The sequence below is a fragment of the Lynx canadensis genome, chromosome E3 (assembly GCF_007474595.2).
Source record: "Lynx canadensis isolate LIC74 chromosome E3, mLynCan4.pri.v2, whole genome shotgun sequence".
Classification (NCBI taxonomy): Eukaryota; Metazoa; Chordata; class Mammalia; order Carnivora; family Felidae; genus Lynx; species Lynx canadensis.
In genome coordinates, this window is record NC_044318.1 from 12,985,631 (window position 1) to 13,000,297 (window position 14,667).

The window sequence follows — 14,667 nt, forward strand, 5'->3', positions numbered from 1 at the left end:
AAAAAAAAAATGAATCAAAGCTTCCGTCTGTTTGTCAGATTAGATATTCTGGGTCTTGGGACCTTCAGGAGGCCTTCATTTCTTCCTGGTTTCTATTTTGGGCTCAAACGCTGGGTCAGAGGACAGGAGGGGAGATTTACACACAGGCCCGTCCTTGACCTCCCCCCGGGAGAGAACACATCTTCGGTGGGAGACCTGGGAGAACTCCCACTTTACCCCAGCTCCCTGCAGGCCGGCCTCCTTAGAAACGTCCGTCCTGTGCTGACAGCTCCAGGTTGACGGTATTGCCGTACAAGGAACAGCTTGGACTAAAGGTACTTTCCCCGCTCAGGGCAGTTAAGGACAGGCTTTAGCTCTCTGAGCCTCAGCTTGCTCATGTGTAAAATGGGACAAGCATACTTTTCAGCGGATGGTCTGCTGGTTAAATGAGGTAAGACGTGTCAAGTTACACAACATGGGTTACCCTAGAGATTACATAGCCCCTAAGAGGGTATTTTGGGGGGTTATAATGGAAATGTGGGAATGCTAGGCCTTGACTCATGCAGAAGAAAGAGCGAGCCACTAACCTATGTGCACAGGCTCGTAAATAGGTAAACATGTACCATAGTCACAGAGAAACACCGAGAACATGGCAACATCTTATCAGTTTGTGATCTCTGGGCGAGGACTGGTTTCTGTGTCGGCTGTGCTTTTCAGAACTTTCCAAATCTCCTGCGATGAACGTGACTTAATTTCCTAATTAGGAAAAAAAGTCTGCAGAGCATTTTTATAGATGACAAGGGGTTTTTTTGGTTTGCTTTGCTTTGGTAATTTTCACGCGGCAACATGTAAGGGACGGGGTCGGAGGGCACAATGATGAAGTGACTGTCTTTGCCAATTTGCAAATGATCCAAGAAACAAGACCCTAACAACGGCATAAGCAGCAGTAACACCGAGCGTTGTGAGCGCTGACAATGTGCCCAGAGGCGTGACAAGTGCTTTCTTTTCAGCGTAACCCACCCCGTGAGGACAGTACTCTTGTTGCGTTCATTTCATAGAGAAGGCGACGAAATGCCAGAGAATTGAGGTAACTCACCCAAGGGATTGGCGTGCCCTTTCTGAGAGGCAAAGAGACCGAGTCTAACCCCGAGGGCCCTCTGCCCAGCAGTGGAACACCAGGGGGCCACCGAGGTCCCTTTGGCTCCGGGGAGTCGGTCCAAACCCACAAGGAACGTGCGCACCCCCTGAGTCACGTCGTGCCCCATCATCTATCCCAGGCTGCCCCATAGGACTTCCTGCGGGGACAGAAGTGTGCTATGCAATGCAGCAGCCACCAGCCTCAGGTGGCGGTCGAGCACTGGATATTGGCCAGTGCCACCAAAGAGATGCATTCCGACTTCTAAGAAACTTGCATCTAAATTTAGTTAGCCGCAGGTGGCCGGTGGCTACCACAGTGGACAGAGCAGCTCTGGTCTGCACGGCCGACCCAGAGGAGTCCCGGGTCCAATCTAGGTATTCCCATTTGTGCCAGGGAAGGCCTCCGCAGAACCTAGCCAGACCCCCGGGTCGCCTCCCGCCTGGCTGCCCAGGGGGTCCAGCCTTCCCGAGAGGTTTCGCGCAGCTTGTCACCTCCAAGATGTCCCTTGGCACGTCGCATGTGGGGTCACGTGCCATCTCTGCACTTCCTTCACATGTGGGGGGGGGGTATTCCCATTTCACCTACAGGTAAACTGAGGCTTTGGTGAGTGGCAGCATTTTCTGGTGTCACCGAACTAAGTGAGGCGGGGCTGAGGTCTGGACCCAAGTCTGAACGATCCCACGTCACCATGGGGCCCCTTTCCAACGAAACTTTCCCCCTCCCAACCCGTAGGCCTGCACGAAGGGACTGGCTGCCCCGAGACACTCACGTAGATGAGCCCGGAGAAGTACCTCTCCCTCAGGTTGTGCAGCACAGAGGCCTCATTGAGGCACGTCAGCTCTGCCATGTCCTCCACCTTGGAGAATTTGGGCGGGTTCATCTTCTGGATGTCATCTTTGCCGACCGTCACCTTCTTGCCATTCTCCACCAGCTCCACGATCACCTCGTCCCCTTTCTCCTCCTTGATGCTGGCTGCCTCGAAGCCCTGCTTCTCCGAAGGGACCCAGACCAGCTTCTTGGCGGCCCAGTCGGCCTGGGCCACTGGGCTGTTGACGAAGTTTTTGTCCACAAAGAGGAACTTCTCATCATCGCTGAGCTGGCCCTTCTGCGCCATGGTGCCTGGTTGGTCCCCTGTGGAATAAAGCGACAGCATCAGTATTGGGCCAGAACCGAGCCCCAAAGACGGTCGAAGCCCTTGCCTCGCATGCCTAGGGAACATTCTGCCAAGTAGGAAGATGTTCCGTGCGGTATGTTTATGTGGCCAAAGAATGCAAACAACTCAAAGTCCCTCACGAGAGGGTCTGCATCATTGCCTATTGTCAGCCATCATGGCACCGGATCCACAAACCACGTTATTTTCATGCGACAAGACTGCTATCCAGGGGTCTCGAAGCAAGAGTGAGGTCTACGTGCGTGGACATCCAAAGAGGTCCACGTCTTACTGTTTACTATAAAAATAAAAGAGGGGCGCCTCGGTGGCGCAGTCGGTTAAGCGTCCGACTTCAGCTCAGGTCACGATCTCGCGGTCCGGGAGTTCGAGCCCCGCGTCGGGCTCTGGGCTCATGGCTCAGAGCCTGGAGCCTGTTTCCGATTCTGTGTCTCCCTCTCTCTCTGCCCCTCCCCCGTTCATGCTCTGTCTCTCTCTGTCCCAAAAATAAATAAATGTTGAAAAAAAAAATTTTAAATTTAAAAAAAAAATAAATAAATAAAAGAGAGGCGTTCTTCAAATAGTTAAGCCCAGCGATACCATAGGATCCAACAATTCCATTCCCAAGTGTAAACCCAAGAGGAAAGAAGACAGACGTCCGCACAAAACCTCGTAGCCAATGTTCACAGAAGCATTCCTCACAATGGCTAACACAGGGAAGGAACCAAGGTGTCCGTGGACAGATAGAACGGATAAATAAAATGCGGTCTATCCATGCAGTGGAATATTACTCAGCCTGAAAAAGGACAGAAGTACTGATCCACGCCGCACCACGGAAGAATCTCAAAAAAATTACGCCAAGTCAAACAATCCAGTCGCAAGGTGTCACAGACTGTAGGATGCCCTTTATACGAAATGCCCACAACAGGCAGATCCACAGAGATTCAAGCAGATTGGTGGTTGCCAGGGCCCGGGAGGGTGACAGCTAAGGGCTACAGGGCTTCTTTAGGGGTAATGGCAATGTTCTGGAATTTATTGCAGCTGCGGACGTACAGCTTTGTGAATATGCTCAAAGCCATTCAATTGTACCATTTAAATGAGTGAATTACATGGCACGTGAATTATATCTCAGTAAAGCTTTTAAAAAAATGAAATAAAGGAGTGTAAACAGTAGGTATAATACCCCATTTTTTTTTTCATTTTTTAATTTATTTTTGGGACAGAGAGAGACAGAGCATGAACGGGGGAGGGGCAGAGAGAGAGGGAGACACAGAATCGGAAACAGGCTCCAGGCTCCGAGCCATCAGCCCAGAGCCCGACGCGGGGCTCGAACTCACGGACCACGAGATCGTGACCTGAGCCGAAGTCGGACGCTTAACCGACTGCGCCACCCAGGCGCCCCCCCATTTTTATTTTAAAGTATTTAGAATACAAGGCACCTGGGTGGCTCAGTTGGATAAACGTTCAACTTCAGCTCAGGTCATGATCTTACAGTTCGTGGGTTCAAGTGGCACATTTGGCTCTCTCTCTCTCTCCTGTCAGCATAGAGAGCCTGCTTCATTCAGATCCTCTGTCTCCCTCTCCCTCTGCCCTTCGCCCTTTCAACTCTCGCTCTCTCGAAATGAACATTTAATAAAGAAAAAAAATAAAATATTTACAATAATACAGGCAAAAAAAAAAAAGGAGAAATATGCACTTAATGAGTTTAAGTGTGAGGGGCCTTTCACTTTCTTTTTTAAATGTTTATTTTTGAGAGAGAAAGAGAGCGAGCACAAGGTGGGGAGAGGTAGAGAGGGACAGACCATCTGAAGCGGGCTCTGTACTGACAGCTGAGAGCCAGATGTGGGACTCAAACTCACAAACCGCGAGATCATGACCTGAGCTGAAGTCGGATGCTCAACCGACCGAGCCACCCAAGCACCCCTGGGATTTTTCACTCTCTATCATTTTTTCCCAGTTTTTTCCATCGTGGTAAAATATACGTAGCACAAAATTTGCTATCAACCATTTTTAAGGGTCATTGCAGTTCAGCAGCATGAAGTACATTCATACTGGGGTGTAATCGTCACCCCCATCCACCTTGAGAACTTTTTACATCGTGCAGAACTGCAACCCTGTCCCCAGGAAACGCTAACTCCCCACTCCCCTCCCCCGGCCCCCGGCAACCAGCATTCTACTTCCCGTCTCTAGGACTCTGACTGCCCTAAGTTCCTCGTACAAGTGGTGTTTGTCTTTTGGTGACTGGCCTCAGCATCATGTCCTCAGAGTTCATCTAGGCTGGCAAATGTGTCAGAATTCCCTTCCCCTTCAAGGCGGAATACTATTCCGCAGGCTGTATACACCCTATTTGGCTCCTCCATTGGTTTGTTGATAGGCGCCTGACAGGCCTCCATGTTTTAGCTATTGTGGATAATGCTACTGTGAACATGGGTATACTTTTAATTATGTATTTTTACTGTCTTTGTAGCTTTTTAATTTTTCAAAGTGTTTACTTTCGAGGGGGAGACAGGGAGTGAGCGGGGGAGGAGGAGAGAGAGAGGAAGACACAGAATCCGAAGCGGGCTCCAGGCTCCGAGCCGTCAGCACAGAGCCCGACGCGGGGCTCGAACTCATGAACTGCGAGATCATGACCTGAGCTGAAGTTGGACGCTCCACCGACTGGGCCACCCAGGCGCCCCTACCGTATTTGTGGTTCCCTAATTTTTTGTTAAACTTATGATCAACAAAAATCGGGTTTTGTTTTTGTTTTTTTTTTTTTTACAAAAAGCTTCCAATGGCCACTACACATGAGAAAAAGGTGCTCGACCTCGCCAGTAAAGGAAGAATCTGAAAGCAGTGAGATGTTGACTTTCTCCTATCAGTTTGGCTGAGATGAAAACTATCAGTAATTCCCGGTGTTGTCAGGCATTGGAGGGGCTGGGCCTCTGCACAGGCCACCCTTATGGATGGAAAAACCTTAACATCTCTGCAAACCCTTTCACGTGCAATTCCATTGCTAGGAGTTCAGCCTAAGGCAACAGACAAGGGGTAAGAGACACACAAGGATGTGGCTTGCGTTTATGCCAAAATTTCACCCTTTTCTTTTAACCTATTCATCCAAGGGCCACTTCCATGCCATAAAATTCTCTCACTGTAAACGTACAATTCAATGACTTCTAGCAAATTTACAGACTTGTGCATCTATCACTACAACGAAATTTGGAAGATTCCCATCACCCCAAAAAAGGCATCCCTTGCGCTGGTCTGCCCACATTCCCCGTTTCCATCCCCAGTCCCTGGCACCCACTCATCTACTCTCTGTCTCTAGGGCTTTGTCTCTCCTACACATTTCCTATCAATGGAATCGTACAATAGGTGACCACTGATCGTGCAAAGCTATTCATGATGTATGTCCAAGTTAAAATTATGTACAGGGGCACCCGGGTGGCTCAGTTGGTTAAGCGTCCAACTCTTGATTTCGGCTCAGGTCATGATCTCTCGGCCGGGAGAATGAGCCCCACGTCGGGGCTCTGTGCTGAGCACAAAGCGTGGAGCCTACTTGGAATTCTCTCTCTCCTTCTCTCTCTGCCTCTCACCTCCTCCCGTGCTCACGCACACACGCTCTCTCTCTCAAAATAAACATCGAAAGATGCTTTAACAATTATGTATAAATAGAATACTCAGCGGGGGAAAAAACAGACAAATCTCAAAAGCACTATGCAGAGCCAAAGAAGCCAGACCCAAAAGGCTCAATGACTTCACTGACCTACAAGTCAAGAAACGGCAAAACCACTACGACAGAAAGCAGATCAGTAGTTAGCTGCCAGCACAGGGAGGGGAACGGACTGCCAAGAGGCACAAAGGAACTTTCGGAGGAGGGAGAAACATTTTCTATATTCTGATCATGGTGGTGATTACACATCGGTACATATTTCTCAAAACTCACTGGGCTGTATGCATACTTAAAAGCCAGTGAATTTTTTAAAAAACGGTGAGTTTTATTGTATGTAGATTATATCGTAATAAAGCTGATTGAAATATTTATAATAAATATATTTATAATTATATGTGTGTGTGTGTGTGTGTGTATACATGTTTAAAAGTCTACAACACTGAGCCTGGCTGGCTCAGTTGGTGGAGCATGCGACCCTCGATCTCAGGGCTGTGAGTTTGAGCCCCACATTGGGTGTAGAGAGTACCTTAAAAAAATAGTCTAGAACACTATAGGGGCACGTGGGTGGCTCAGGTGGTTAAACGTCCAACTTCAGCTCAGGTCACGATCTCACAGTTTGTGGGTTCGAGCCCCGCGTCAGGCTCTGTGCTGACAGCTCGGAGCCTGGAGCCTAATTCAGATTCTGTGTCTCCCTCTCTCTCTGTCCCTCCCTTGCCTGTGTTCTCTCTCTCGCTCTCTCAAAAATAAATAAATAGGGCGCCTGGGTGGCGCAGTCAGTTAAGCGTCCGACTTCAGCCAGGTCACGATCTCGCGGTCCGGGAGTTCGAGCCCCGCGTCAGGCTCTGGGCTGATGGCTCGGAGCCTGGAGCCTGTTTCCGATTCTGTGTCTCCCTCTCTCTCTGCCCCTCCCCCGTTCATGCTCTGTCTCTCTCTGTCCCAAAAATAAATAAAAACGTTGAAAAAAAAATTAAAAAAATAAATAAAATAAATAAATAAATAAATAAATAAATAAATAACATTAAAAAATAAAAATAAAATTCTAGAACACTGGGACACCTGGCTGACTCAGTCGGTGGAGCGTGCGACCCTTGATCTCAGTTCAAGCCCCAGGTTGGGTGTAGAGATTACTTAAAAAGTTAGTCTAGAATATTGTATGCTAAAATATTAAACTATGGTTCTATCTGGTCCAATATGGCAGAGTTTGAACATCAGTAAGAAATGTAAAGGTAAGAATGGAGAGATGAATACGTTTAAACCCATGAGGCATGATGATTAAAATAAATTTTAAAGGCCAGCCAGGTAAGATGCTGGGGAACCAAGACGTTATTTTGCAAACTGGTAACGAATGGGGGGGCGGGGAGGGAAGCAAAACCTTGATTCTGACTTCCCTTAGCTCCTCGAGGTCACTAAGTAATTGACAAAGAAAAGTCTGTAGGTACAACTCCAAGTCAGTGACCGTCCTGTCCACATGAGGAGCCCATTCTTCCTCCCACTGTCTGGATGTGTCCACTAGGCAGGTGCTGAGGCAACAGACTCTTAATGTTCTGTCTAGCAGCCCATTCCAGACCATTCCTGCAGGAGCTGCCCCTGCCCTAGTAACATTTGCTGCCAGCCAGCTCCTCCCACCTGCCCCAGCGGTCCTCCCCCACCCACTGCTGCTGTGCCTCCAGGAACTAAGACATAGGCTGAATTAGGATGTATGGCCACCAGGACATACTGTGTGGTTGACGGCCTACTTCAGCAGAGAAGAATTCACAGCTCCTTTGAGTTCACCAGAATAACCCCCACATCTCACAAATGGGCAGCCAACTCCTGAGACACAGACTACAAGGCAGGAAAGGACAGGCAAGTACTCCGACCGCCCCTCTTCTCCTTCAGGGGTGAAAATAACAATGATAAGAAACTGATAAGCTCAGAGGGGGTGGTTACTTTTCCCCCGAGTCATGATCTAGTAGCTCATTTTTAACAAGATGGAGAAATGAGCAAATTATTCCCCAAATCTGAATAATCACTTCATCATTCAAAAGGAGTGAAACAAAGAATTGCAGACAGACACATGGTCCTGGGTTTAACAATCACATTACCTGCATTTTTAAATTCTTACGGGTTTTGCTTAGGACATCATCCCAAGAGCATCCCCACTCCCCCCACCAAAACCTCACTTTAAACTGACGTTAAAAAATACTCCCGTCTAGGGCACCTGGGTGGCTCAGTCATCAAGCATCTGACTTCGGCTCGGGTCATGATCTCACAGTTCATGAGTTCGAGTCCCACGTCTCGAGCTCGAGCTCAAGCCTGGCTTCTCTCTCTCTCTTTCTGCCTCTCTCTCTCCCTCTGCCCCTCTTGGGATGCTCTCTCTCTACCCCTCTCTCACTTGCACCCCCGGATTGGCATTTTTAACAAGTTCCTGGGTGATGATGAGGAATGTGGGTCTGGGGTCTATACTTTCAGACCCACGGTGTAAGATGAAAAGTGGATAGAGCACTTTATCATGGATACATCAGGAGGGGGTCACCTAAACGTGTTAATCAACATTAACCATCAGAGTAAGGAGTCGATCAGAACGATGTGCCCCCAGATGGGATGCCATAGAAAGTGCCTCTACCACCAAGAAAATATTCTTCCAGAAAGGAAAAGGGCTGGGAATGGGGGCCAAAGCGGGCAAAGCCTCTGGGTCCAACATCCCAGGAAACGCGAGGCACAGGGAACACACTATATACTGTCATGGGGGGAAGGGGGGGGGTGCAATGAAATCCACAGGTGGGAAAGCATAGGACAAATGACTCCATTTCTTTAAGAACATACAGGAAAAAAAAGGCGAGAAATTTATAAACTAGAAGCAGCTGGGGGGGGGTGCTCTGAGACACAGAGGAAAAGCAGGAGATGAAGACAAACAAAGCCCAGTTTGATCATTACCAAAGTGGAGCGCTAGGTGCCTGGGGGGGGGGGGGGCTGTCCTAGTGACCTCTCTACTTGGGCATATGTTGGAACGTTTTCACAATGAAAAAGTCAAACAAGGACAATAAAAGACTAATTGGGAGAGAGGAAGGGGAAGAAACACACATTCTCTCCCCACAACGCACACATACAGGGCAAATCAGAAGCAAGGGCACATTTCACATTTTTAAAAAGCCACCCCTGGGGCTCCTGGGTGGCTCAGTCAGTTGACCTTCTGACTTCAGCTAAGGTCACCATCTCACGGTTCATGAGTTCAAGCCCCACCCCAGGCTCTCTGCCATCAGCACAGAGCCCGCTTTAGATCCTCTGTCCCCCTCTCTCTCTATCCCTCCCCTGCTTGCGCTCTCTCAAAAAAATAAAGAAACCTTAAAAAAAATAAAATAAAATAAAAAGCCACCCCTCACACGGAAAGTTTTGAGAAAGCGAATGCAGTTGTAAGAAAAAACAAAGTCCCGACCCATGCCTCCAGAAAGAAAAATGTAGGAGATAATCAAGAAAAATTCAACATTAACAATATCCTTCATATTAGGGAATCTGTTAAATTCTTCGATGTGACAATGGCACCGTGGTTCCATCTATTTAGGGTCCCTTCCGGGGCGCCTGGCTGGCTCAGTCAGAAGAGCACGCAACTCTTGATCTCGGGGTCACGAGTTCGAGCCCCACCCTGGGCGTAGAGATCACTTCAATGAGTAAACATTTAAAATGTATTTAGGGTGCCTTCTTTTCAGAGCCAGTGGGAAGGAGTTGTATCTGAAGTAACAAACCTGGGGTTGAGGGATGGGGTGCCTCAGGTGGGTTACGCTGTTGCATTGACTTCTGCACGCTTGACCTTTTTCTTTAAAAGGAAAAATGCTGGGGTGCCTGGGTGGCTCAGTCGGTTAAGCATCCGACTTCGGCTCAGGTCACGATCTCACGGTCCGTGAGTTCGAGCCCCGCGTCGGGCTCTGTGCTGACAGCTCAGAGCCTGGAGCCTGTTTCAGATTCTGTGTCTCCCTCTCTCTGACCCTCCCCCGTTCATGCTTTGTCTCTCTCTGTCTCAAAAATAAATAAACGTTAAAAAAAAATTAAAAAAAAAAAGGAAAAATGCTACTGTATCACCTGCGTGCCACTGTCTTCCGTGTGTAAGCCATATCGCTGTCACACGCTTCCCACTTGGCCCGTAGGTCATTGCCGGGGCCAAGTCTTCTGAATACCAGCAGGGATAGTCAACACTCACAGCGGGGTCAGCAAGTAACATCAGCACGCTGTTGGGAATCTCGCCTTACGGTCAGCTCCCCCTAACAGATACGGACACAGAGGCCCAGAGAGGTGACGGCATCTGCCTGAGGTCACACAGCTCAACGGTAAGAGAGCCAGGTTCTGAGCCCACGTCTGATTCCACAGCCCCCGCCCTTCTGCCTCCCACGTGAGCCCGATGGGCTTGGCAGAAGCTCGACGGAGAATTTGCAATAAGTGAACCGACCCTGGCAGGTACCCCACACAGTGCCTCACGTGCACATTTGAACCAAGAAGGCAAACGCAAAAAAAGGACATACTACGTGCTTCTGTTTATAGGAGGGTTCAAAACCAAGCAAAAATGTCCCTATGGTGACACAAGTCAGATGTCTTAACTGGAAGAACAGAAGCCGAGGGGGGCTTACGGGGCTGATGTTCTGCTGCCTTTTTTTTTTTTTTAAGTTTATTTATTTATTTTGAGAGAGAGCGGGAGAGGGGCAGAGAGAGAGGAACAGAGAGAAAATCCCAAGCAGGCTCTGCACTGTCAGCTCAGAGCGTAATCTGGGGCTCAAACTCCCAAACCTGGAGATACGACCGGAGTGGAAATCAGGAGTTGGACACTTAACCCGCTGAGCTACCAAGGCGGCCCCGTGCACTTTTCTGATACAAAGTATTCACTTCCATGAAAACTTCTGGTTTCCTTTTTTCTTCTTTATGCTAAAACACACATTACATAAAATTGACCACCTTAACCATTTGAGTGTGCAGTTCAGTAGTGTTAAGTACACTTGTTAGTGTGCAATGAAACATTTTTAAAATAGTACCAAGGGGCACCTGGGTGGCTGAGTCGGTTAAGCATCCAATTTCATCTCAGGTCATGATCTCACGGTTGGTGGGTTCGAGCCCCGCATCGGGCTGTCTGTTGTGAGCACAGAGCCCACTTCGGATCCTCGGTCCCCTAACCGTGCCCCCCCCCACCCCTCCCCGCCGGTTCAATCACTCACTCAATCAAATAAATTATAAAAATTATAAAATAGTTTCTAAATATACTCAAGAGGGCTCGGGGGAAAGTTCTGAGCAACATGTCAATGAACTGGGTTCCTTCTAATTGCAATGTTGGTCAGCTGCCTTTAAAGTCAGAAAAACACCAAAAAACACAACAGAAAAATACAAGGACACAGGAATCCCCGTCGCCAGGAACTCTGTCTAATCTAAGAATCAAAAACACAAACAAGACCGAGTGTAAAGAGTCCGTCTCTGTCCAAAAAAGGAGACAGAGAAGCTGGCTGGCTTCTCAGGGCTTTGCTGTTTCTGACAGTTACGATGCACGAAATCTGCTTTGGTCACAGGCAAGAGGAAGCCTGGCTTCACCCGAGAACAGCATTTCCCAGAGTGTGCTCCCTGGAACCCTAATCCCTTGAAATATTAAGGGGTGGGGGTTGGGTGGGATTCAGGGAGACTGAGATACTCTTCGAAAGAAAACGACTCTGCGGTTAAATCCACTGGCAAAGTGCTCCCTCCGCCCACCCCCGCCCCATCCACATCCCCACCCCCCACCTGTGCATGGAAAGGCAGGACAGTATCAGGACGTCCAAGACTTTGTCAGGTCCTAAAACCCGAAAGCGATTTTACTCCTTTAGACCCAAGGCTCCCCAAAACATTTGGCCACAGACCTCTTTTCCCACCAAACACCGATGAAATCTCACAAATTTGCCCTTGAGAAAATGTAGTGAGCCTAGCAAGTTAATAATATTAATATTAGTAATCAGAGCCGCTAAATCTTTATTGGGTACCAGCTATGGTCTCCTTTAATCCCCTCAGAAACACTACAGGGTGCACCATCAACTCTGGTTTACAGACGAGGATACGGAGGCACAGAGAGGTTAAGTAACTTGCCCATCATGGCACAGCCAGCTATGGTGGAATCTGAATAAAGGTGTATTTTCAGGGTGATCTTTCCTGCTTTGTCTTCTTTGAAACAGGCAGAACATTTGAGGACAGGAAATGCAGGCACACCCAAGAAACATCCTGGATCAGTGTAGAAGGCTCCGGATAATTTGGCTTAATCGTTATAAGGACGTGCCTCAGCATGCACCCAGAGCCTTGAGTTTTCAAAAATTTGGGACGGTGACAACCAGGTAAAAAAGTCCCAGGTGGGGCATTAGGGGAGGCACTGGGAGGAAGAAAATAAAAAGTAGCTTGCAAAGTAACAGCAATGATCAGGGGCCCAGTTCCAGTCAGAGGACTCTCCTTGTGCTAAGTGGAAACAAAACCTGGTCTCCTGTTCCCTGCTGTGGTCCTTACTTCCAAGGAGGTTTTTCGTTTTTGTTTTTTTTTTTTAAGTTTATTTATTTATTTTGAGAGAGACAGAGAGCGAGAGAGAGACAAAGACAGAGAGCACAAGTGGGGGAAGGGCAGAGAGAGGGAGAGAAAGAGAGAATCCCAAAGCAGGTTCCACACCACCAGTGCAGAGCCCGATGCGGGGCTCGAACTCACAGACCACGAGATCATGACCTTAGCGGACGCCAGATGCTTAACTGACTCAGCCACCCAGGCGCCCCTCAAGTAGGGGTTTTCAATCTTGACACCATGGACGCTTGAGGCCGGTCAGTCTTTGTTGGGGGAGGGGCTGTCTTATGCATTCTAGGATGTTTACAGCATCCCTGTCCTATACTTACTAGATGCCAGTAGCTCCTCCCCTTGTCAGTTTCTTTTTTTTTTTTAATGTTTATTAATTTTTGAGAGAGACAGAGACAAAGTGCGAGCGGGGGAAGGGCAGAGAGAGAGGAAGACACAGAATCCGAAGCAGGCTCCAGGCTCTGAGCTGTCAGCACAGAGCCCGACGCGGGGCTCGAACCCACGAACCGTGAAATCATGACCTGAGCTGAAGTCGGACTCTTGAACCAACTGAGCCGCCTATGCGCCCCTGGCCCTGCCAGTTTTAACAACCCAAAGGCCTCTGGACATTGCCAGATGTCTCCTGGGGGGTGGGGCGACATCGTCCCCGGTGAGAACCACTGCTTTAGAAGAAAACCCAGGACTCTCTGCGGAAGACAGTTAAGGCCCGGAGGGCCAACTGCTGGAGGTGACACGGGGGCAGTGAACACATCCCAAGACAAGACGCAGACACCCAGAGGTTGGGGGCCAAAGGGGCACCTGTAGGACTATTACGAAGGACAGATGGACACTAAGGACGCTTCAGGGATCGAGGGGTGCTCTCAAACTTTTTGATGAAAACAAAGGGCTCTGTGGCAATGAGGCCAGAAACGTGTGACACAACACGGCTCAGTGTGTCCGCTGTGCACGTGGTCCTGATTTCCCCGCCAACACCACACAGCTTCATTCTTTCAGCACAAACAAGCCGTTCTTCAGCCTCTGTGAAACCACCCGGTTACAAGTCCCAGTTCCGCCACGAATTCGCGGGGTGCCTGTGGCCAAGTCACTCTCCCCCTCTGAGCCTTGCATGTTTCATCCGGGGGGAGAAAGTGGGCTGGCCTGACATTGACATTCTATGGAATCTGTGATTCCGTATCAAAGGGCTGGAATCGGACCACACAAGACCGTTCAGCTTGGTGTGTTTTAACATCAGCTTTATCTTCCCCAGAGGGACGCAGGGGTAAAAAGATCCTGCCCTTTCTGCTTCCGCACTAATAAAAAATGAATCAAATACCCCAGGGCCCGAATAGTATAGGATTTGCACATCATCACGCCTGGTCGACAGCTTCCCTGAAGCCTTTATTGCCAAGCGGCCGGCTCAAGAGCTTTGACCACAGACACAAACCTAAGTGTCCCCAGGGGTCACGGGAGCAATTGGGCCGAGAGCCCTCTTACCCCGCCTAGAGATGGTGGGAGCTCCTTCACTCCAGCCGGGGTCACCTCATGAGTATGTGGACCCTGAACTTCCAGGCTTGCAGTCGACCCAGAAGTCTGACTTTAGGTGCGAAACAGCCGCCACTCAAGTCAAATCATTGCACAGTTTAAGCGCCGTGCAGACAAAATGAACGGCCTCTGAGCCCGGTCTAGGACACAGTCCACCAGCTGGAAGGACCTCCGCATCGGAGAAACAAGTTCAAGTCCTGGGGCAGGTGTGGAAGGAGCCGGGCGTGTAGAGGGAAACAGGAGAGGGTCCAGGATCCCTAGATGCATCAGTTCTCTCTGCCCCAAGCTGTCTGCATGAGACAACTGGATTCTAAATCTGTTATTGGTAATAGCCACTGTAATTACTGGGCCCCTTCTATTCATGGGGTATCAGGCCAGGCCATTTATTAAATACCCCAGCTTACTATGTGTCCTAAGTGTTCAGCAAGGTGAGCATAATTTATTATTCCTGTAAGATTACAGAGGTCCTGGAAAGTAAACTAAAGTAAAAGCCTTCTCTTGCAAAAGCTGGAGTCGGGATTTAAACCCAGATTCACCTGACGCCCAATCTACTCTTAGCAGAAAAGCTCTTGCTTGTGTCAAGGCCTGGCCCCCTCCGCCCTCCCCCCATCAATCATACCACCCCCCACCTCCCCAGGGTGTGATCCCAAGGAAGCCCTACTTCACCTTAACAGGAAAAAGGCGAGCAGTGGACCATTT

The 14,667-nt window shown here is 49.1% G+C and overlaps 1 protein-coding gene across 4 annotated transcripts in view; it reads right to left on the reverse strand.

Moving 5' to 3' along the window:
* Window positions 1-14,667, reverse strand: part of MYH11 (myosin heavy chain 11) — a 124,564-nt gene that overhangs the window by 104,877 nt on the left and 5,020 nt on the right. For 3 of the 4 annotated variants that reach the window (XM_030301265.2, XM_032591533.1, XM_030301263.2), the window contains exon 2: window positions 1,887-2,248. In XM_030301265.2, the coding sequence (XP_030157125.1) occupies window positions 1,887-2,231 (345 nt within the window). In that variant the 5' untranslated portion in view covers window positions 2,232-2,248. Of the gene's footprint in view, window positions 1-1,886; window positions 2,249-14,667 lie in introns of those variants that run through there. The other variant, XM_030301266.1, reaches the window with a different exon arrangement.